Source organism: Leucoraja erinacea, chromosome 6 (assembly GCF_028641065.1).
Source record: "Leucoraja erinacea ecotype New England chromosome 6, Leri_hhj_1, whole genome shotgun sequence".
NCBI classification, from domain to species: Eukaryota; Metazoa; Chordata; class Chondrichthyes; order Rajiformes; family Rajidae; genus Leucoraja; species Leucoraja erinaceus.
In genome coordinates this window covers 12,554,549-12,578,231 of record NC_073382.1, presented here as the reverse complement: position 1 = coordinate 12,578,231, position 23,683 = coordinate 12,554,549, and the positions used below count along the sequence as shown (strand labels likewise).

Below are 23,683 nucleotides of genomic sequence, written 5' to 3'. Positions count from 1 at the left end.
TTGAAAAGGTACTCTGAGTTGAAATAGTTTCCATGTAGATGTAAAATACTGTTTTTAAGTTGCTCCATTGTTTTGCCCTCCTTATCTTTGCAACTTCCCCTGTTCTAAGAGCATCCAGAAACTCTTCAGTCCTCAAATTCCAGCTCCTTGGTCTTCTCCAATTTCCATTGCACCTCCATCAGCAGCTGCTGGGTCCCATGCCCTGCGATTTTTCTCCCCAAATATCTATTAGTCTCCTTAAAGAGCTCTTTCAGTTCAGACAGATGGCTGACCCAACTATTACTAAAGTAATTTACATAAAGTACCTATTCACGCATTGCTTACTGTGTGGTGAGGCTCTGTATGACCAGAATGGATTTACCAGAATGTTGTCGGGATTAGCGGGTATTAGCTATAGGGAGAGGTTGGACAGACCTGGATTGTTTTCTCTGGAATGCCAGACGTGTGGGGAGACCTGATAGAAGTATACAAAATTATGAGGGGCATGGATAGAGTAGACAGTCAGAACCTTTATCACAGAATGAAGAAATCAGATACTCAGAAATCTGATAAATCAGAAATCAGATAGCTTTAAGGTGAGATGAGCAAAGTTTAAAGGAGATATGCAGGTAGTTTTTGCCCATAGTTCTTGTGCTGTACTGTTTTACGTTCTATGCCCCGGTCATCACGGATACTGACCTACCGATCATCGAAGAGATCTACAGGAGGCACTGTCTCAAAAGGGCAGTTTATATCATCAAAAAAAATAGAGTGCCCTGGCCATACATGCTCTCATCTTGCTACTGCCATTGTTGTTAATCCTGCCAACCACAGTGATATTATCAGCAAACTTCAAATATTGTGTTGGCGCTGTACCCACTACCAGGGTTCCTTTAAGCAGATACAATAGTAGCATTTAAGTGTTTTTTGGATAGGACTAGGATATGCAGGGAATGGAGGAGTATGGGATTATCATCCACAGGATAATAAGAGTTGGCCTTGGCAAAATATTTGGCACAGACATGGTGGGCCGAACGGCCTGTTCTTGCGCTGTACTATTCTATGTTCTATGTGTTGTTGAGGTGAGTTTTCCCTTGTCATCTGGTAGAGGTTTGCCCTTAAGGACACTGTGGGTCAGAGAGGGTTCCTTAAGCCCCCAGCCTCCACACTCAGGCCCAGACTGACACCAAGATGCAAGTAATTGCCACAGTACATTGCCAGGTGAACTTTCATACATTTGCCAGGGCGGGTGAATTTGTGTGTGCCCACCATTTTGTGGCTGAATAATCTGTCATTTCATAAGCAGACGGTGTGTGAACTAAACAACGGTAGAAATAGTGACTGGGACAGGATTGACTGCCTGGCTATCCTGAAGCAAGGAAAAGGCTTCATAATAGGCTGAAAGGCTGAATAAAAACATCAGTGTTAGCTGTGTTTCTGCTGCACCTGGTAAAGAGTTAAGAATATAATGCAGGCTGCAGTGTTACTGGGAATGGGCACAAAGCCGTCACGGTCAGGAAGATGAACTCATATAAATGTGACTACTTTGGATGCTTTGCAGATTTTACCATTTCCTGCTTTGAAAATGTTTGCACAGCAGGCCACACTGTTTCTGCGGTGATGTGGGATCTGGTGTGGCCTTCTTGTAAGCTAAACTGTTGTTGTCAGAAATACCCTAAGTGATTACCACTCAGCTGCCAGGCAGGGAAGAATGGATCCCAGGGGGCACAGAGTTGTGGGGGGGGAATAAATATATCAAAATATATATATATATATATATATATATAGAGGGAGCAGTAAGATGGAACTCCCTGTTGCCAGTTCCACACTGCATTCCTTTCCCGCAGTGTTACTGCAGCACAAGCTCTTGCAATAAGTACAGCACTGGGTTGATGCATGTTGCCAACAGACATGTATGGAAACACTTGTTCTCTAAGGAGAAAAGACAAGAAGGAATATAAGGCTTAAAATGTACTTTCAACCAAAGAAATCAAGCAGAAACAAGATATTATTGTCAGTCTAAAGAAGGGTCCTGGCCCAAAACATCAGCTATCCTTATTCTCCAGGGATGCCGCCCGATCTTCTGAGGAGCTCCACCACTTTGTGTCTTTTTTTTGTAAGCCAGCATCTGCAATTCCCTTCCCTCCCCCCCCCCCCCCCCCCCCCCCCCACACTCCCCCCCATACAATCAGCCTGAAGAAAGATCCCCACTCGAAACATCACCTAACCATTTTCCCCAGGGATGCTGCCCGATCCGCTGAGTTACTCCAGCATTTTGTGTCTATCTGCAGTTCCTTGTTTCTGTCGTTCCTATATTCTTGGCAATCTTTGTTCAGGAAATGTGTGCCTTATGGATACATGAGAAGCAGTTAGTGTCCAGTTTTACGCTATCCATTGTAGATTCCACCGGATTTGAACTGTCTGAATTGTAGTCTGTAACAACAACTTCCATTTACGTAGCATCTTTAACATAGTAAAGCGTTATAAGGTTCTTCATAGAGCACTGAGCCACAAATTAAGGCAGATGATTTAGTTACTGGGGTAGGTTTTAAGAAGTCTCTCATTGAAAGATAAAATAATGAAATGTTTAGCGGAGAATTCCGGATTTGAGGGGCTCAGCTGGTGAATGCATGCCCGACAGTGGTGGAGGGATTAGAATTTATTTGTTTTTTTTTCCCTGTGACCTACATCGTCATATCATCCTTACTCAACAAAATAAAAACACTTCTGTTGTGTGAAAGGGAGTGGTGCTATACAAAGAGCCTGACATAGTGATTTTTATAGAAAAGACACAGAGAGAGCGAGTAGTCTATTTTGTAATGGGCCAAAATCCAGATGAGGGTAAGTTAGTGGGAACGCTGCTGCAACCACAGATTGTGGAACTAACTGCAAAGATTGCAAAAAGGAACTAACTGCAGTGATTTAATTGTAATCGACAGTTAGGGGATCTCTTGAATCCAGAATGTCGCATGACATACCAAACAAATGTCGAGTTATACGGCGTGAAAACAGGCCATTCAGCCCAACTTGCCCACAACCGACCGACATGTCCCATCTAAACTAATCCCAGCTGCCCGCATTTGGCCCATATCCCTCTAAACCTGTCCTGTCCATGCACCTGTTTAAATGTTTCTTAAACTCTGGAATGGTACCTACCTCAGCTACCTCCTCTGGCAGCTTGTTCCATACACCCACCACCCTTTGCATGAAAAAGTTACTCCTCAGGTTCCTATTAAATCTCCCCCCCCCCCCCCCCCCCCCCCCCCAGTCTTAAACATGCGTTCTCTGGTTCTCGATTTCCCTACTCTGTCCGAGAAACTCTGTGCAGCTACCCGATCTATTATTTTCTTGATTTTGTACACAGAGCTTACCTGCCTATATCAGCTGATAATTATTTTGGTTTATTTGGAATTTTTTTTAAATGAGTTTCAGTTCCAGAAACACCAAAGATGCAAGGAATGCAAATAGTTAATTCCTCATTTTCAAATGTTTTGGAGTGGATATTTAGCTTGACACTAAATAGTAGCTATTAAACTTATCTCAACATCAAGGCTCTTAAATTGCTTTGACATGCTTCCAAATTTCTATTGGACCTGCTGTTCTATCTTGGCATCTGATGCTTGCTGTATTATGTGTAGTAACGAGCTATGAGAGCCAACAGCTCTATGCTCCTGTACCTGCTCCACAAGACTTCCTACCTTTAATTTCTCGTCCTGTTCCTTTCTCCGTTCAGGTCAGGGGCACCTCCCGGTTACGGAGTTGATTACTAACGGAGAGCAGACCACACAAATTCTCCCATGAATCTTTGAATCATTACAGTTATGCAAACATCTTCAGGAGACATGGAGCAGGGGTAGCAGCCAGTTAATTCAAAGGATAGTCAAGGAACTGCAGATGCTGGAGTCTTGAACAAAATACAAAGTGGTGGAGAGACTCATCAGGTCAGACAGCATTTGCAGAGGGAATGAACGGGTGAATGATCCCGACCCAAAATGTCATAAGCTTATAAGGTCATGTGATATGAGCAGAATTAGGACATTCAGCCCCTCAAGTCTATTCCGCCATTCAATCATGGCGGATCTATCTCTCCCTCCTAAACCCATTCTACTGACTTCTCCCCATAACCCCTGACACCCATACTAATCAAGAATCTATCTCTGCCTTAAAAATATCCATTGACGTGGCCACTATATAGTAATCAAAGTGATGCCATTTTCTGTTAAGATCGCAGACTACCGTTTCACAACAGGAGGCAATTTAAAAGATTGACACAAAGCGTTGGAGTAACTCAGCGGGTCAGGCAGCATCTCTGGAGAAAAAGGTTGGGTGATGTTTCTTCGGACTCAGGACCCTTCTTTGGACTCAGGATTCCAAACTTATGTTTGCTTTGGCAACTCACAGTCATATCGATATTCAGCCCCTTCAGCCCTTCTCATCCGTGCCAGCCACGCTTTATAACTGAGCTAGTACCATTTGCTTGCATTTGACCTGTATTCCGAGAAGCCCTTCCCATCCTGTTTCTAGAGGCCTTCCTATCCATGTGTCTAAATGTCATTTAAATGTCACCATTCTGCCTGCCTCCACAACTTACTCTGTTTGTTTGTTTCATTTGCGCACCACTCTCTGTGTGATGACATTTTCATTAGGTCTCTTTCTAATCTTTCTCTTATCAACTTAGACCTATACCATCTAGCATTGGACTACTCTACCTTGGGGATAAGACTGTGACTATCCACTTATCTTTATCTCTTATGATTTTATATACCCCTATATGGGCGGCATGGTGGCGCAGCGGTACAGTTGCTACCTTACTGCATCAGAGAGCTGGGTTTGATCCCGACCACGGGTGCTTGTCCATATGGAGTTTGTATGTTCTCCCCGTGTCTTACGTGGGTTTTCTCTGGGATCTCCGGTTTCCTTCCACACTCCAAAGACGTACAGGTTTGTAGGTTGATTGGCTTTTATAATTGTAAATTGTTCCTAGCGTGTGTACGATAGTATTAGTGTGCGGGGATTGCTGATCGGCGTGGACTCGGTGGGCCGAAGGGCCTGTTACCACGCTGTATCTCTAAACTAAACTAATATACCTCTGGCTACAGGGAGAGGCTGGACAGACTTGGATTGTTTTCTCTGCAACGCAGGAACTTGTGGGGGAACCTCATAGAATGATATAAAATTATGAGGCATAGATAGGGTCGACAGTCAGAATCTTTTTCTCAGGATGAAAAATCAAATACTCCCCCAGAGGATGATGAGTGTCTGGAACGCACTGCCAGGGGTGGTGGTTGAAGTAGAAACGCTAGTATTTAGAAGACTTGTGGGTATGCATGGAACCGTGGGATATGAGTTATGTGCAGGTAAATAAGTGATGGTCTTGGCATCATGCTCGGCACAGACATTGTGAGATGAATGGGCCTGTTCTTGTGCTGTACTGTTTTATGTTCTATGTCCCGGTCCATCATGTGTACTGACCTCCCGACCATTCAAGGGATCTACAGGAGGCATAGCCTCAAAGACCCACACCACCCTGCTCTCATCTCATTACTTCCATTATTGTAAATGCTGCTGACCACAGAGGTATCATCAGTGAACTTAAAAGATTAAGTGTGTATGCACATAATCATGGGAATACAGGGAGTAGAACAGGGGACTGGGGACCTGAGGGGTTGTGACCTTTGTGGGTCAGGGTGAAGGAAATGTTATGACCAAATCTAACCGACAGGTCTGCTGGTTGGGAATTCCAGAAGCCAGTGGCAGATAGAGGCCCCAAATCCAAGGTCCAGCAGTGTAGAGATAAGCTTATTTGGTATTACAGTATTAAATGCTGAGCTGTAATCAATGCATAGAATCCTGACATAGGTGTTCTTATTGCCACTTAATATGTAATTATAAGTAAACTTAAACGTGATCGATCGAGAGGAATACAGTACGTAGTTTCCCGTTCCTCTTCTCAGTTTACCAAGGGGCTGAAAGGCATAATTAAGCACATTTAGTTTGCCTGCGTCCGAGATTGATTCCACGAACCTCAGATGCGATTCACAATATATCTGAATCTCTTGGAAACACTCAGTAGTTGGATATAGTTGGAGATATTTGCTATGAATCTGTTTCCCTCGATCAATACCAGTTCCTGAATTCATTACAGTATATTTTTGTAAACTATCTTTGTATAGTTCTCGAACAATGTGCCGGACTTACTTTTTTGCCGGGGTATAGGTAGGAGATTCAGCATGTCACCAAATAGTCATATTGAATGTCTGCAGGTGTAGGTTGGTGAGCATACTGACTGGTTCGGTATCTCGAATGTTCAAGAATGAAAGTGGCTACAGAAAGTGGCGGATGTTGCTTTGTCATTAAACTCCCCACCATTAAAGGGATCTCAGGAAGCACTGCCTCAAGAGGCAGCTAATATCATCAATGACCCTGGACACGCTCTCATCTCGTCATTACTCCCAGGTTCAAATTCAGCTTCTTCCTCTCAATTACAGCTTCTTCCTCTCAGGTTATTGAATCTCCTTGCACAACTCTAACCACAACCCTACTTCAGCACTGAACTACTTGGACTTTTGCTACGGCTGAGTACTTTGGCTTGCATTATCATGGTCTAGTTTACCTGGAATAACTGATAATTTATTGTATATTTATTTGTTGTGTTGTTTAAGGTACCTGGTAAGCTGCAGGAAGCTCATTGTTCTGCTCCTGGTGCATATGACGATTAAACAGACTTGACAATTGACTAATACTTGGGCTCAGAGCACAGGACAAGCTGTGCTTTCTTCCCATACAGACGCTCCAGTTTACATTGAACAACTGAAGCCGAGGGCTACAAATGTGCTTATTATTATCTCTTAGCTTCCCAAGATCTCCAGCTGACATTTGTCCAGGATATGTGTGTGTGTGTATGTGTGGATTTGTGCGCGTGCGTGTGTGTGTATGTGCCTGTGCGTGTGTGTTCCTGTGTGTGTGCGTGTGCATGCATGCTTTTATGTGCGTGTATGTGTGTGTTGGCAACTTAACATTTGCAACTGAGCATTGGCAGTTCTACAGATGTGTGAATTGGCAGCTGGAGACCTCATGCCAATTTACAACAGGGAATCCCACATGTAAACAGTTGTTTGCAGACTACTCAGTGTTTGTTTGTTTTCTCCTTATTTTCTTTTGTGGGATTTCAGGGTTGTGGCTCTCAGGAAAAATGTAGAACTTTTAAACAGACTTGCAGGAAAGTTGCACCATGGAGGAATCCATTTGGCTGCTGCTCAGCTCAGTAAAAGCTACTCCCCCCCCCCCCCCCCCCCCCCCCCCCCCCCCTACAATCCTACAGATTCTTTCCTTTCAAGTACTCATCAAGCTTTTGCTTTAATGCCAGAACTGCATCTGCCCAACTACCACCTCTGGCAGTGTATTCCAGATCCTAACCTCTCGCAGTGTAAAAATATTTCCTCATGAGAGGAAGATATTTAATGTGTACTTGTGTATTTCTTATGGAAAATGGAGAATTCTCATCCTGGGTTCCCTTGCTTTTTCTACTTACAATAGTCCAGGCGATCACGCTGATTGCAAAATAGCTTTGAAGATGATCCAACTGTTGAAGACTATATTCTGTTTTGAAACAGCTTGAACTCATGCGCCTCAAGTGTTGGTCTTACTCTGTGTTTGTGTGGGATTACTGTTCCAAGTGATTAACATCTGTTTCCTTGTTTATAAAATTTAGGCTCTCAGTCGTAGAAATGAAAAAAAAAATGACCTGCCAAATTATGCACATGAGAACGTGAAGCTCCATAAACGGATCCTTCGGAACAATCCAGAAATATATTTTTATTGGGGTCACAAGAAACTGCAATCTGAGCAAAACATAAAATGTTGGAGGGACTCAGCTGGTCAGGCAGCATTTGTGGAGGAAATGAACAGATGATGTTTTGGGTTCGACTGGGTGGAGGGGAGTGAATGAGGAACACTGGTAAAGAGGGGTGGGCGGAGCAAAATCTGGCCTGGATACAGGCGAGTCGGGAGGCTTGTTTGGCAGATGAATGGAGTAAGTGACAAAGGCTGGAGGTGCAAAGGAGACAAGAAGCTGTCAGACAAGAATAGAAAAAAGAGGAGTGAAATGTAAAGCCGGAGGGAGGGATATGGGTGGAATGGGAGAAAAGTATGGTGTAAAGGGGAAAGAGGAGACCGGGAATGGGAGATGGATGTAGGCAGTGGGGGGAAGGAGGAAATTGAGAATTTTCCCTCATTAGGTTACTGTTTGGAAGAGTGAGATCTTGAATTATGTGTCATGCCATGGTATATTCATTTATTTCCTGCTACATGAGACAAAATTAAGCCACTATTTATTAACACCTTCTTTGGTTTCCTTCAACATTGACATGCCACACATGCATAATCCAAAGGCAGTGCTCCAGATTCCAAAGGGAATCCCAGGAATTTGGAGTCGTGCTCTGTCACTTTGTTGATGCTGAACACCCTTTCGCCCTTGTAGAGTTGTACGTAATCTCAACTGTTTGCTATTTTTCAATGTAATGCACACTTCTCCCAGGCTCTCTTTGTTAACCAATTACAACATAAAAATAGGATGTTGTACCAAACATAATGAATATTTGTCTTCTTCCCTGCACAGTATCCAAATCTGCTTCTGTTCCCAATTTTCTTTATTTTCCCATTATCAGCCACAATTTAACCCATTATTAATTGCAGCTCCACTCTTGCTCCCCCTTCCCCCCCAGTCGCCACAGGGACAGAGTCCCCCTAGACCTTTCACCCCATCAGCCGTCGCCATCAACACATAATCCTCTGACATTTCGACCACCTCCAATGGGATCCCACCACTAGTCACATTTTCCCTCCTCTGCAACTCCCTGGTTAACTCATCCTTTCCCACCCAAACCACCCCCTCCCCAGGTACCTTCCCCTGTAACCGCAGGAGATGCACCGCCTGTCCCATTATCTCCTTCCTCGACTGTCCAGGACCCCAACAGTCCTTTCAAGTTAGGCAGAGGTTCACCTGCACCTCCTACAACCTCATGTGCTGTATCCGTTGTTCCAGGTGTGGCCTCTTATACATCGGTGAGACCAATCGTAGACTTGGCTATCGTTTCGCTGAACACCTTTGCTCAGTCTGCCTGAGTCTCTATGATCTCCCGGTTGCTAAACACTTGAACATCCCTTCTCATTCCCATACTGACCTTTCTGTCCCAGGCCTCCTCCATTGTCAGAGTGAGGCCAAACGCAAATTGGAGGAACAGCACCTCTTATTTTGCTTTGGCAGCTTACAACCCAGCGGTATAACTATTGATTTATCTAACTTCAATCAACCCTTGCATCCCCTCTCTCTCCGTCCTTCCCTCACCTTAGTCTTTGTACTAGTTCCACTGTCGTCTTGGTGAGTTTCATTGTCTGTATAACTCGTTTTCACGTCGCCCGCAGCTAACAATGGACCGTTTCCTTGATCATTGTTACATTTTTGAATATCTTTCATTCATTTGTTCCAGATCCCTCCGTTTATATCTCTAGTTTCCCTTTCCCCTGACTCTCAGTCTGAAGAAGCGTCTTCATCCGAAACTTCACCTATTCCATTTCTCCAGAGATGCTGTCTGTCTCACTGAGTTACTCCAGTTTTTTGTGTCTATCTTTGTTTTAAACCAGCATCTGCAGTTCCCTCCCACACATTCATTGTTGAGTGGTCTCTGCTATAGTTTCTCAGCCCAGCAGTGTGTCGATGCTGAGGAAACATTTATCCTACTCATTGTCCTGCATGTAAACCAGAATCCATATCCCTCATCTGGATCCATGGAAACAGTTGGCTTCTATTATGTCACATCCTTCCATGACTTTTGGCACAACTATAATCTAAAAATACGATGGAAACATTGCTTCATAGAAAGAAGGTCATACAAACTCTGGCGGGCCAACTTGGAGATTTTTGATGTCTCATTTTATGATATCAGTTTTCTATTTTTACCAAGTTTTCATTTGGTGATTGGGTTTAACACTGAATATTATTATATATCAATTCTACTTTTAATAATCTTCTTAGTTCAAGGACCTTCAAAATAAATGAATGATGTTCATCAAGTCAGGTAGCATTTGTAGAGGGGGAAACAGAGATAATGTTTCAGGGTCAATAAACCTCTCATTTTTAATTATTGTCTTTAGCACCTTCCTTCCTGGTTTTCAATGTAATGTCATTCAATGTAATGCAATTCAATCCATGTTGGACCAGTGTATTTCACATTTCTCTCAATGGTTCATCCATGATCCATGTTGGTGCACAGCCTTCTGATCATATTAATCCATCGTCTTTCAGTTATGGAGTATTGTCCCTGCCACACACCTTAACTGTGGATTCTGTTGTGGGATTCTTCCAAGTGTTAACTTTATCTTTGTTGCAATGTTTAGTGTCAACCTGTTAGAGAGATCTTCACCTTAAATATCCTCTGGAATCCATTTTCCGCGTGTGATATGGGACCCAGCCAGCATTTCATAGGCAGAAACCTTAGTCTGAAGAAGAGTTCCGACCTGACACATCGCCCATCCTTTTTCTCCAGAGATGCTGCCTGATCCGCTGTTACTCCAGTACTTTGTGTCTATCGTTAATAACAAAACATACGTATTTTGAGTTGGAGTAGGAATGGGTGAGCAAGTGATGCCTATTAAAGAAAAGTAGAAACAAAGAACTGTAGATGCATGTTAATACACTAAAGGACACAAAGTGCTAGAGTAACTCAGAAGGTCAGACAGCATCTCAGGAGAACACAGTTAAGTGATGTGTCTGGTCGATACTAAAGAAAGGTCTTGACCCGAAACGTCATCTATCCATATTCTCCAGAGATGCTGCCTGACCTGCTGAGTTACACGAGCACTTGATATGGTATATAGTGCAGGTAGATGGGACATGGGGAGAATAACTGTTCGGCATGGACTAGAAGGGCCGAGATGGCCTGTTTCCATGCTGTAATTGTTATATGGTTATTGGTTATTATATGGTTGATGCCTATTGAAGTTAGTGCAGTTTTTGTCCCGTTACCTTGTCAAACTTCTCCCTGATCCACGCTGTCTTGGTTCCTGTTCCCCATTCTTGTTTACTTTGAAACGAAGTGGAGATGAATTGTGCCCTGTTCTCAGTGGAAATCCTGAAGTCTGAAATCATGCAGCTGTTCCAGACCTCTATTTCTGAGTCATGATCTGTCATTGCTTCTGCTCTGCCTGAGCTGTAGATTTCTGATGTTGTAAATTGACTTGCATTCAGAATGACAGATGCTCAGTCTTCATGATGAAAAGCAGCTCATTCAATGGTAATGAGAACCTTACAAAGTATTAGATGTGTTTTTCAACATGTAACACTGTTACTTCTTGAAGTGAAACCGTATTGTCTCAAGATTTGTCTCTGTGCCTATTGGGATTTGGAATTCCAAGACTTCACTTTAGGTACATCCGTGGGACCATTTTATTGTAGTTTCTGCTCAAGTGGTAACTTGGCCAGGCTGAGAAGAAACTAAATATTTGCTTCAAATCTGGGAGATTCTCCTAGGTTTTGAGCTCTAACCACTCTCTACACATTTATCTGTTTCTCGTTCTCTCTTCCTCTCTCTTTCTCTGTTTATTTTCTCTCATGGTATTTTCCCTCAATGTATCTTTCTGTCTTTATTTTTCCTTGTTTCTTTTCTGCCATTTATCTGTTTTCCCTTTGTATCTGTGTGTTTTTTTCCCCGCACAGGAAGTTTTCCCTATAGTCCCAGAGGCTGGGAGGTCCCAGACACTCGAATCCCTCTAAAATGAGTTAGTTTCTGCTTGCACCATCCCTATGTGCAGTGCAACTCTCAGTTCAAGGTTAAGTGGCTGGGAGCCTCAAAACCAGATGTTGAAATTGATGGAGCCTAAAGGCCTTTCTCTTGGGGGTTGTTGTGGGAAAGAATGGGGTGGGTGGCAGGGAGGGGAGGTGTTCAGAAATAGATAGGTGCAAATTGCTGGAGTAACTCAGCGGGTCGAGCAGTATCTCAGGAGGGAAGGAGTAGGTGACATTTCGAGTCAAGACCCTTCTTCAGGCTGAGAGTCAGGGGAGAGAGAAACTAGAGACATGAAAAGATACAAAGAATAAATGAATGTAAGGTTCGCAAAAGGACAAATCAAAGCCAGAAACTGTCTGTTATAGGTGTAATTACTGTACTGTTTGTCAGGCAAGCTCTCTGGCAACATTTTACGTTTGGGGAGTGGCGCTTATACACGCCAAATTAGCTCAGCATCAAAACTACTTTAATCAGTCCCTCTGGGCTGTGAGACTGACGATCGGGGATATTCTGACACAATTGAAATATATATAAATAGTTATAATTACTTTAAAAATGCTGTTAAAAATATTTAAATGCAAATTAATTTTAAAAATAGTTGAAGTCTTTGAAACAGCGTGTCCTTTTAGTGAAACCACACCAATGCTTGATAACAGTAATGGCCTGCTGTAACGTTCAGTTCAGTTCAGTTCAGTTCACTTTGCAGACCCCTTCCTCCCCCCCCCTCCACTTGCTGTTGAGGCCAGATGTTCCTGCATCTGGCACCCTGTGAGTGTGCACAGAGAAGACATTTCTCAGGAGAATTGCTGGCAAGCCGTCACGCTGTAGGATGGCACTTATCTGCACCCAGCAGACTCCAGAAACATCCTGAAGAAGGGTCCTGACCCAAAGCGTCACCCATAGTGGTCAGACTTCCTGCTCTAGCGATAGAGATTGTGGAAGAAATATTGGCAGTGGTGAGAACTCTACTGGTCTACTGCAGGATAATTTTTGTCCAACTGAGAAGGTGGATGGGACCTGGTTTAGCGTCTCATTTGTAAGAAGGCAGCTCAAACAATGCAGCACCTGCTTAATATTGCTTCTTCAAATGGGCAGTGTCCCTCTGACAGTGCAGCACTCCCTCAGTACTCACCCTTTCATGGTGTAGTGCTCCCTCAGTACTGCCCCTTCTACAGTGCGATGCTCCACTAAATACTGCTCCTCCCATAGTGTGACACGCTCCCAGCATTGTGCATCCCATGATGTGACTTTCTGTCAGAAATATCCCTCACTTAGCACTACCTTTCCCGCATTTCGGCGCTTCCTTATCACTGCCCTTCGTACAGTACAGCGCTGCCTCAGTACACCCCCTCCCACAGTGCGGTGGGAGGTGCTCCCTCCGTACTGCCCCTCCCACGATACGGTGCTCCCTTAGCATGGATTCGCTGACAGTGCAAAACTCCCTCGGGGTTAGAGAGTGCCAAGTTGGATTCAGTGCAGGAAGCTGTTCTGTGATAATGAAACTGGCATCTTTCTAACTGAGTATCTCCACAATGGTTGATGGATGATTGTTGGTGGGGACACCGTAAAACGTGTCTCCCTCAGACAGTGCAATGTGATTCTCAGTGTTCACCTGAAAGGCTGTTTACCTGTAACAACTCCTCAGCATTGTAATGAAGTGCTCAGGTTTAATTGGTGAAGTGAGCCTTGAAACCAGAGCCACCTCATTTTCAGAGGGAGGAGCTCTGGTAATTGAAACAAGCTTTGCAAAGAAACTTGTGTTAAGTTAACCAGCTATTATTTTCATGATAGTTACAGATACTTCACAATGGCCTGCGGTTATCTAACTATACAGTGATTAGTTGACACAAAGGGGTAGTGTTTCTCTTTGGCACAATCAGCAGAATTCAGCCCATCGAGAGGATACTGCCTCTATGTAGCTCTATCCAGCTATCACCACTCCCATACCCTCTCCCCACATCCCTGCAGGTTCTGTCCTTTCAGAAAGATCTTCCTGTGAAATCTGCCTGTACTATGGTAGTGCATTCCAGACCTGTGAACTACTAGAAAGTTTTATTGTCATTGTAGTTTGCTGGGTCTCTAGTCCTGAGGCTATGCTGGCTATGCTGCACTGTGGAGGAACACTCCTGAGGGCGTGCTGCACTATGGGAGGGGCAATGTTGAGGGAGAGTCTCATTGTAGGATGGGGCAGCATTGAGGGAGGTCTCACTGTGGAAGGGGCTGAGTGGAGAGAGTGCTGCACTTTGGGAGGGGCAATATTGAGGGAGTGCTGCACTTTGGAAGGCCGTAGAGGTGGAGCTGCTGCATTACAACGCCAGAAACGTGGGTTCAATCCTGACTGCAAGTGCTGTCTGTATGGAATTTGAACGTTCTCCCTGTGACCACACCAGTTTTTTCCTCCCACATCCCAAAGATTTGCAAATTTGTAGATTAATTAGCTTCTATAAATTGTCCCTAGTGTGTAGGGTAGAACTAATGTACGGGTGATCACTGATCCACAAACTCAGTCGGCCGAAGGGCTTGTTTGCACGCTGTATTTCTAAACAAAACTAACTTTAGCGTCCAGAAGATAAAGAAAAACGAAGGTAAAGACAAGAGAGCGCTGAAGGGAAAATAACAGCGGAAGTTGTTGGCCATGCAGATATAAAGATCGAAAATATCGGGAATTATCGCGTTTGCTCACTGCATTTCATCAAAACATCAAAAATGCCTTAGTTTTGATGAAATGCAGTGAGCAAACACGATAATTCCCAATATTTTCAATCTTTATATCTGCACGGCCAACAACTTCCGCTGTTATTTCCCCTTCAGCGCTCTCTTGTCTTTACCCTCGTTTTTCTTTATCTTCTGGACGCTAAAGTAAGATAGCTGTGCCTCGCGGTCACCCCGACTGGCACAGTTATTTATAGCTCAAAAACGGGCCGTTTTCGCGGTTTTTAACAGGTTTGAAAGTACGCGTTTTCAGCATCAGTAACATGTACTGGAAGTGACGTTTGTACCCCAGTTGGATTTTGCGGTCACGTGGGTGAGGATCTATGATCCAGTGACCTTTCGTGAAATCACCCTATACAGTTTGTACCAAACCAGATAACCTCGGGTTTTTCCACATTATATTCCATCTGCCACTCACTCAGTTTATCAATATCCCCTGGAAAACTCCTAATATCCTCATCATGTACTCATAATGTTACCAAGTTTAGAGTCATGAGAAAACTTAGAAATGTATTTGGTCTCCCTCACCCAAATTGTTTGTACATGTTGTGAATATCTTTGGCCCAAGCATTGGATCTCCACAGTCTCCAACTAGTTACAATTTCTCCAGTCTTGAAATTCCTCATCCTTGCAATAATTTTAAAGTCTTCACAAAATGTAAAGTGTGACAACTGGAACTCGAGCAATATTCCAGTTGTTGTCTAGCCAGTGTTCTATAATGCCCACGTTGACTTCCTGACTCTTGCACAATACGTTTATTTATAAACTCCAGGAGCCTGTATGTTTTTTTAACTTCTTTTTCACCATGTGCTGCCACCTTCAACAGGCTGTTCATATATATCCCAGATCATCACTTTAAATGTAGCACTTCATATTCCTCAGCATTCTATTTCATCTGCCACTGTCTGCCATTTCATTATATCTCTTTGAATCAATTATTGTCCTCCTCTCACTATGTCTCTAGGCTTTACCATGCATATTTGAAAATTGTGTCTTTACACCCAACTCCAATGTGAAGAAAAGCTGTACCAGTTCCTGAGAAACTACTATATACATCCTTTCAGTCTGAAAAAAAAACTGACCCCTCTTTATTGTTCATTGTTTAGTTTGGTTTAGAGATAAAGGGCTGAAACAGGCCCACTGAGTCCACGCCAACCTGAGATTCCCGCACATTACCATTAGATCACAATACCATTAGTTTCAATATAACTATGGAGAGGGTCAGAACTGGACCTAGGGTTGAGATTTTTGATTGGAGAAAGGCTAACTTTGATGCGATGCGAGATGATTTAAAAGGAGTGAACTGGGACATTTTGTTTTATGGGAAAGATGTAGAAGAGAAATGGAGGACATTTAAAGGGGAAATTTTAAGAGTACAGAATCTTTATGTTCCTGTTCGGTTGAAAGGAAACAGTAAAATTGGAAAGAGCCCTGGTTTTCAAGGGAAATTGGACATCTTGTTCGGAAAAAGAGGGAGATCTACAATAATTATAGGCAGCATGAAGTAAATGAGGTGCTTGAGGAGTATAAGGAATGTAAAAAGAATCTTAAGAAAGAAATTAGAAAAGCTAAAAGAAGATATGAGGTTGCTTTGGCAAGTAAGGTGAAAGTCAATCCAAAGGGTTTCTACAGCTATATTAATAGCAAAAGGATAAGGAGGGATAAAATTGGTCCATTGGAGAGACAGAGTGGACAGCTATCTGCAGAGCCAAAAGAGATGGGGAAGATATTGAACAATTTTTTTTCTTCGGTATTCACCAAGGAGAAGGATATGGAATTATGTGAGGTAAGGGAAACTAGTAGAGTAGCTATGGATACTATGAGGTTCAAAGTAAAAGAAGTACTGACACTTTTGAAAAATATAAAAGTGGATAAGTCTCCAGGTCCTGACAGGATATTCCCTAGGACATTGAGGGAAGTTAGTGTAGAAATAGCCGGGGCTATGACAGAAATATTTCAAATGTCATTAGAAACGGGAATAGTCCCCGAGGATTGGCGTACTGCGCATGTTGTTCCATTGTTTAAAAAGGGTTCTAAGAGTAAACCTAGCAATTATAGACCTGTTAGTTTGACTTCAGTGGTGGGCAAATTAATGGAAAAGATACTTAGAGACAATATATATAAGCATCTAGATAAACAGGGTCTGATTAGGAACAGTCAACATGGATTTGTGCCTGGAAGGTCATGTTTGACTAATCTTCTTGAATTTTTTGAAGAGGTTACTAGGGAAATTGATGAGGGTAAAGCAGTGGATGTTGTGTATATGGACTTTAGTAAAGCATTTGACAAGGTTCCTCGTGGAAGATTGGTTAAGAAGGTTCAACTGTTGGGTATAAATGCAGGAATAGCAAGATGGATTCAACAGTGGGAGAAGCCAGAGGGCAATGGTGGATGGCTGTTTATCGGGTTGGAGGCAGGTGACTAGTGGGGTGCCTCAGGGATCTGTGTTGGGTCCTTTGTTGTTTGTCATGTACATCAATGATCTGGATGAAGATGTGGTAAATTGGATTAGTAAGTATGCAGATGATACCAAGATAGGGGGTGTTGTGGATAATGAAGAGGATTTCCAAAGTCTACAGAGTGATTTAGGCCATTTGGAAAAATGGGCTGAAAAGATGGCAGATGGATTTTAATGCTGATAAATGTGAGGTGCTACACCTTGGCAGGACAAATCAAAATAGGACGTACATGGTAAATGGTAGGGAATTGAAGAATACAGTTGAACAGAGGGATCTGGGTATAACCGTGCATAGTTCCTTGAAGGTGGAATCTCATATAGATAGGGTGGTAAAGAAAGCTTTTGGTATGCTAGCCTTTATAAATCAGAGCATTGAGTATAGAAGCTGGGATGTAATGTTAAAATTGTACAAGGCATTGGTGAGACCAAATCTGGAGTATGGTGTACAATTTTGGTCGCCAAATTATAGGAAGGATGTCAACAAAAATAGAGAGAGCACAGAGGAGATTTACTAGAATGTTGCCTGGGTTTCAACAACTAAGTTACAGAGATAGGTTGAATAAGTTAGGTCTTTATTCTCTGGAGCGAAGAAGGTTAAGGGGGGACCTGATAGAGGTCTTTAAAATGATGAGAGGGATAGACAGAGTTGATGTGGACAAGCTTTTCCCTTTGAGAATAGGGAAGATTCAAACAAGAGGACATGACTTCAGAATTAAGGGACAGAAGTTTAGGGGTAATATGAGGGGGAACTTCTTTACGCAGAGAGTGGTGGCGGTGTGGAATGAGCTCCCAGTGGAAGTGGTGGAGGCAGGTTCATTGGTATCATTTAAAAATAAATTGGATAGGCATATGGATGAGAAGGGAATGGAGGGTTATGGTACGAGTGCAGGCAGGTGGGACTAAGGGGAAAAAAAATTTGTTCGGCATGGACTTGTAGGGCCGAGATGGCCTGTTTCCGTGCTGTAATTGTTATATGGTTATATGGTTATATGGTTATTAATACTATCCTACATACGCTAGGGGCAATTTACAATTATACCAAGCCAATTAACCTACAAACCTGTGCGTCTGTGGAGTGTGGGATGAATCCAGAGATCCCGGGGAAAACCCAAGGGGAGAACATACAAACTTGGTGCAGACAAGCACCCATAGTCAGGATTGAACCCAGGTCTCAGGCATTGTAAGGCAGCAACTCTACTGCTGTGCCACCGTGCTTCCCGTTATTTAGCCAATTTTCTATCCACGCTGCTCGATGGTTACCTAGCTGCATAGGAAACATGTACTTAATTTCTTCCCCTGTCCAGTGGTTGTTTCAATGGCACATCCCACTATAAAACCAGTGGTTCAAGCAACTCTTTGGAGTCCCTCACATAATCCAGACAGACGTTTGTGCTGTAATGAGAAACCTCTTCACCCAGGACATGGCGAATCTTTGGAATTCTCTCCCAAAGAGGGTAAGGAAGACTCAGTTGATGGCTCTATTCTTGTGTCTTGCAGTGTCTTGCTTCATCTGACACAATGAAACACAGACCCATCTGGGTGTGCCATTGGAACAAAAGTTGTAGAGGGGAAGAAATTAAGTACATGTTTCCGATGCAGTTAGTTAACCATCCAACAGCATGGATGGTGTAGATTGATGATGCATGTCAACCAATCACACACAAGCCAGCATCACTAACTCCACCCCACCGTAACACTTATACTAACACTTGCTTCCAGCACGGTCCAGTTCGAGCAGCTAGGATGTACTGACAACCAACCATCCTTCATGCTGTTAAAGTCTCAGTGCTGATTAAAGATGAACTTGAATCACATACTGTGTCTGGTGTATATCTACATGGCGTCAGAAGTGGTTTGATTCACTCCTTCTGTATATCGGGTTTCTTTTATCTTTTTTGTGAGTTTTTATTTTGCTTTATGATGGCCTCTTCTTGTCGAAAGCCTGACCCATTTGTCTTTGATGCGGATATCGGCGAACGTTGGGCCACGTTTGAAGTTGATTACCGACACTACATGAACATTGCACACCAAAATGAACCCGACGCTGTCAAGGCCTCCCTCCTACTTAACCTTGCGGGACCAGATGCCATTCGACGATCCAGAACATTAGTTAAATAACAAGAAGCAGTAAATAATAAGGAAGGGTTAGTTTTCCTTCAGACTGAAAGGAAGTATGCAGGTCAATGTAGAAGATCCCTTGCATAATTCAAAAAAGGGATCTCCTCAGTTAATTAAACACACTAGCTTTTAATGGGAGCTTGTTGTGCACAAATTGGCTCTCTCATCACCTGCCTTACAACAGCAGTTGACTTGTAACCAACTTCACTGGGTGTAAAGGTAGACGCAAAGTGCTGGAGGAAATCAGCGGGTTAGGCAGCAACTCTGGAGAAAAGGGATGGGTGACGTTTCAAATCGGGAAATGTCATCTATTCTTTTCCTCACGATAAACTAACACCTGCAGTTCCTTTCTACACTTCACTTGGTGTGAAATGGTCGTTATAGATCTCTAATTCAAGCCTAGGATTAACCCTAATTTTTGGTTGCACTGCCATTGACGGCAATGCCCTTGACTGTTGGGATCTCTGCTCTGGATTCCCCTCACAAACCTCTCCAGCTCACTCCGTTCTTCTCCTTTCAATTCAAAAAGAAATTATATCCTTGTTCTAGTTTTCAAATAATTGACCTAGTGTATCCTCTTGGTGTATTAGTGTTAGATTTAGTTTAATTATTGCTTCTTTAGCCTGGAGACTTGTTATATATTAAACATACAATAATAGTAGAACGTTACATGTAACCCTGAAGGGCTGAGAAAGGTAATCTGCAACATGCAACTTTTCTGAAGGTAGTTAGTGTTAAGAGTTCAAACGGGTTGCTTTAGTTTTGATTTCAATGCCAATTACCTGTTTTTATTCTTGCCTTGCAGGAGAAGCAAAAAACATGCCTCCTTACCCAGGGCCAAATAAGATGAGGGACTGCTACTGCACAGTCAATCTGGATCAAGAGGAGGTGTTTCGGACCAAAATAGTGGAGAAATCCTTATGGTAGATGTATTTTCCATTACTGAATTTTAAATTTACCTCAATAGTTTGGCTAGTCTGATGATATGAAAATATTTTTGCCTTGATGTTATCCCAGGTCTCATTGCACCCTTTTCCTAATCAGACGCCATTCAGATAATAATCTACCTTCCTGTTCTTGCCACCAAAGTGGATAACCTCACATTTATCAACATTATACTGCATCTGCCATGCATCTGCCCGCTCACCCAACCTATCCAAGTCATCCTGCAGCCTCAAAGCAGCCTCATTGCAGCTCACACTACCACCCAGCTTTATGTCATCTGCAAATTTGCTAATGTTACTTTTAATCCCTTCATCTAAATCATTAATATATATTGTAATTAGCTGCAGTCCCAGCACCGAGCCTTGCAGCACCCCACTAGTCACTGCCTGCCATTCTGTAAAAGGGCTCGTTAATTCCTGCTCTTTGCTTCCTGGCTGCCACCCAGTTTTCTATCCGTGACAATGGCATTGTCACAATGCCCTACCCTCAATACCATGTGCTCTAATTTTGCACACTAATCTCTTGTGGGGAACCTTGTCAAAGGCTTTTTTAAAGTCCAGATACACCACAGTCTACTGGCTCTCCCTTATCCATTCTACTTGTTACATCCGCAAAAAATTCCAGATTAGTCAAGCATGATTTCCCCTTAATAAATCCATGCTGACTTTGACCGATCCTGTCGCTGCTTTCCAAATACGCCACTATAACATCTTTAATAATCGACTCAAGCATCTTTCCCACTGCCGATATGGCTAACTGGACTATAATTTGCCATTTTCTCACTCCCTCCTTTCTTAAAAAGTGGAAGTACATTGGCTACCACAGGAATCCACAGGAACTGATCCAGAGTTGAGTCACCAATGCATCCACGATTTGTAAGGCCACCCCCTTGAGTACTCTGGGATGCAGACCATTTGGACCTGGGGATTTATCTGCCTTCAGACCCAACAGTTTACCCAATACCCCCATTTCCTGACTAATGTGGATTCCCTTCAGTTCATCCACTAGATCCTCGGTCCCTAGTATTTCTGGGAGATTGCTTGTGTCTTCCTTCGTGAAGACAGAACAAAAGTACTCGTTTAACTGTTCTGCCATTTCCTTGTTTTCCATTATAAATTCACCTGTCTCTGATTGTAAGGTACCTACATTTGTCTTCACTAATCTTTTCCTTTTAACATATCTAAAGAAGCTTTTAGAGTCAGTTTTTACATTCACCACAAGCTTTCTTTCATGCTCTTTTTTCCACTTCTTAATTAACCCTTTTGTCCTCCTCTGTTGAGTTTTAAATTTCTTCCAAACCTACGGTTTGATGCTTCCTCTGGCCAATTTATATGCCTCTTCATTTGATTTAACACTATCCATGATTTCCATCGTTAGTCATGGTTGAGCCGCCTTCCCCATTTTATTTTCTTGCCAGTTATTCATTACCTCCTCTAGGTAATTAACGTTAATAATCAGGCATGAGATTTCTTTGCCGATCCGCGGATTTCCGCAGATTTAGAAATTCGGTAATTAAAAAAAATCTCTAAATCTCCACTATAAATGGCTTTCCGCGAGACAGTGAGCCGATGCGCCGATGGTTGAGTGTGTGGAAATCCGCTGAGTCGATTTTACTGGAAAGCATGTACGCGGGTGCGGGCTGACTGTCTTTGCATGCGCATCTCTACGGCTAGTACTCGTAGAGTAGCGGTTTTCCTCTGTCCCCTAGGCCTACCTACCGGGGTTGGGGCGGGAAGCACAGAGTTACGTACATTTGAAAAACAAAAGTATTCAAGAGTCTGTATGTCACAGACGCAACAATGTTTTTTTTTTACCCGATTCAAAAAAATTACAGTATAAATTAAGGGTAAACAAGCAAGGAAATGGTGTCATTTGAAGGTATAATTATCAAAAAAATATTTAAAATTTCCTATGTAAAGGATATTTCTCTCTAATTAGAGTAAACAAACAAGGAACAGGTATCATGTTACAAGTAGGTGTAGGTGTAATATAAAATATGTTCAATATGACATGTGTAAACAAGCAAGGAGTTGGGGTCATTTTAAGGTATGATTATTTCAAATTTTCTGTGTAAATTAAGTGATAAGCAAGTAAAATGTGTTATTTTAAGGTACAATTTAAAAAATAATAGTATAAATTAAGGGTAAACAGGCAAGAAAACGGTGTCATTTCAAGGTACAATTATCAAAAAAAATCTGCATAAAGGGGGCACTGCCCACTTTTACCCCTGCCAGGGTCGTTACCCGTTGGAACTCTACCAGGTGACACTGCCCCATGGACCCACCTCTCTACCTCTCTACACATTTGAGAGTTTTTTTTGATCCCTGGGGGTGCTACTCTGTTACATGCCTGAATATTGAAACATTTGAGCTCAGCCATGAACTAAAATGCTCCCTGGGGTGCTACTCTAGTAATACATCTTGAAAGGGTTTAAAAAACCACATAGCTCTTAAATATACTAATCATGTGATGGCTGCAAAAATAACCCAAAGAATTCAGCTCAGGGTATGAGCATATAAACAAAAAGAGCACCTTGGCAGGGTAATGCCTCAGTCCCACTCAATCAGGGTAGAGAGGGAGGGGTAGACAGGGAGGGGCCTCCGATGGGGTAGAGGAGGGAGGGCAGGAGCGTATGGGGGAGCAGCTCAGAGGGGAGGAGAGTGGAAAAATGGGAGAGGGGCAGAGAAGGAATTGGGATATGGGGTCCCTGTTAGAGCAGGCATTCTGAGGGGGAAGAGAGGGAGAACGTAATCCAGGGGTAGAGAGGCATGGAACTGGGATATGGGGTAGAGAGGGAGGGGATGGGGTAGAGAGGGAGGGGGGTAGAGTGGGAGAGAGGGGCGGGGATAGAGTGGGAGTAGAGAGGGGGGGAGGGGGTAGAGGGGAGACGAGGGGGATAGAGAGGGAGAGGTGGGAGAGAGAGGGAGGGGTAGAGGGGAGAGGGAGGGGAGTAGGAGGGGAAGGGGGATAGGGAGGGAGGGGCAGAGAGGGAGGGGGGGCGGTAGAGGGGGAGAGGGGGGAGAGGGAGGCGGGGTACCCTACCGCGGGGTCTCCCTCCTCCCTCCTCCTCATTTCCCTCATCCTCCTCCCATTCCCTGCCTCAGGGCCTACCCAGGTTGTAGAGCAGAGCCAGGGCCTGGAACTCGGCCTGGTTCTCGTACTCGACCCGGCCCTGGCTGTAGACCCAGGCTCATCCTTGGTTCCAGCGGCAGCCTCCAGCCGTTAGCTCAGCCGCCGCCTGGGCTCCAGTGCAGGTTACGACTTCACCATCCCTGATCTTGGACCCAGGCTCGTCCTTGGTTCCACCGGTGGCTTCTATCTCTGCCCCATCCCAAGCCCCGGGCTCAGCCCTTGCTCCAGCTCCAGGCTCGGCTCCAGCCCAGGCCCAGTCGCCAGGCTCGGCCCGTGGCAGCTGCCTCCCCACCAGGCACCGGGCGGCCGGCAACCGCCGCCACTCCTCGTTCACCGCGTGTGTTGGAGTGTCCCTCCCTCCTAGAGTGTCCCGTCTTGCCTTGCGTGTGAATTGTGACATCACTCGGGTGCCGGGCACCGGACCACGAGCGCTGGAGTGTCTCTCCCTCCCAGAGTGTCCCGTCCTGCCTCGCGAATGCATTGTGATGTCATTCGGATTTTTTTTTTCTCAAAATGGGTGAGTTTGGGCCGTTTTTTTAATTTCAAGGATCTAAAA

The 23,683-nt window shown here is 43.7% G+C and overlaps 1 protein-coding gene across 1 annotated transcript in view; it reads left to right on the top strand.

Annotated features, from left to right (window-relative positions):
* The window catches only part of rasa3 (RAS p21 protein activator 3), a 154,046-nt gene that overhangs the window by 59,850 nt on the left and 70,513 nt on the right, over nt 1-23,683 (top strand). Inside the window, exon 2 of the mRNA XM_055636624.1 lies at nt 19,856-19,973. Coding sequence (XP_055492599.1) covers nt 19,856-19,973 — 118 coding nt within the window. The remainder of the gene's footprint in view (nt 1-19,855; nt 19,974-23,683) is intronic.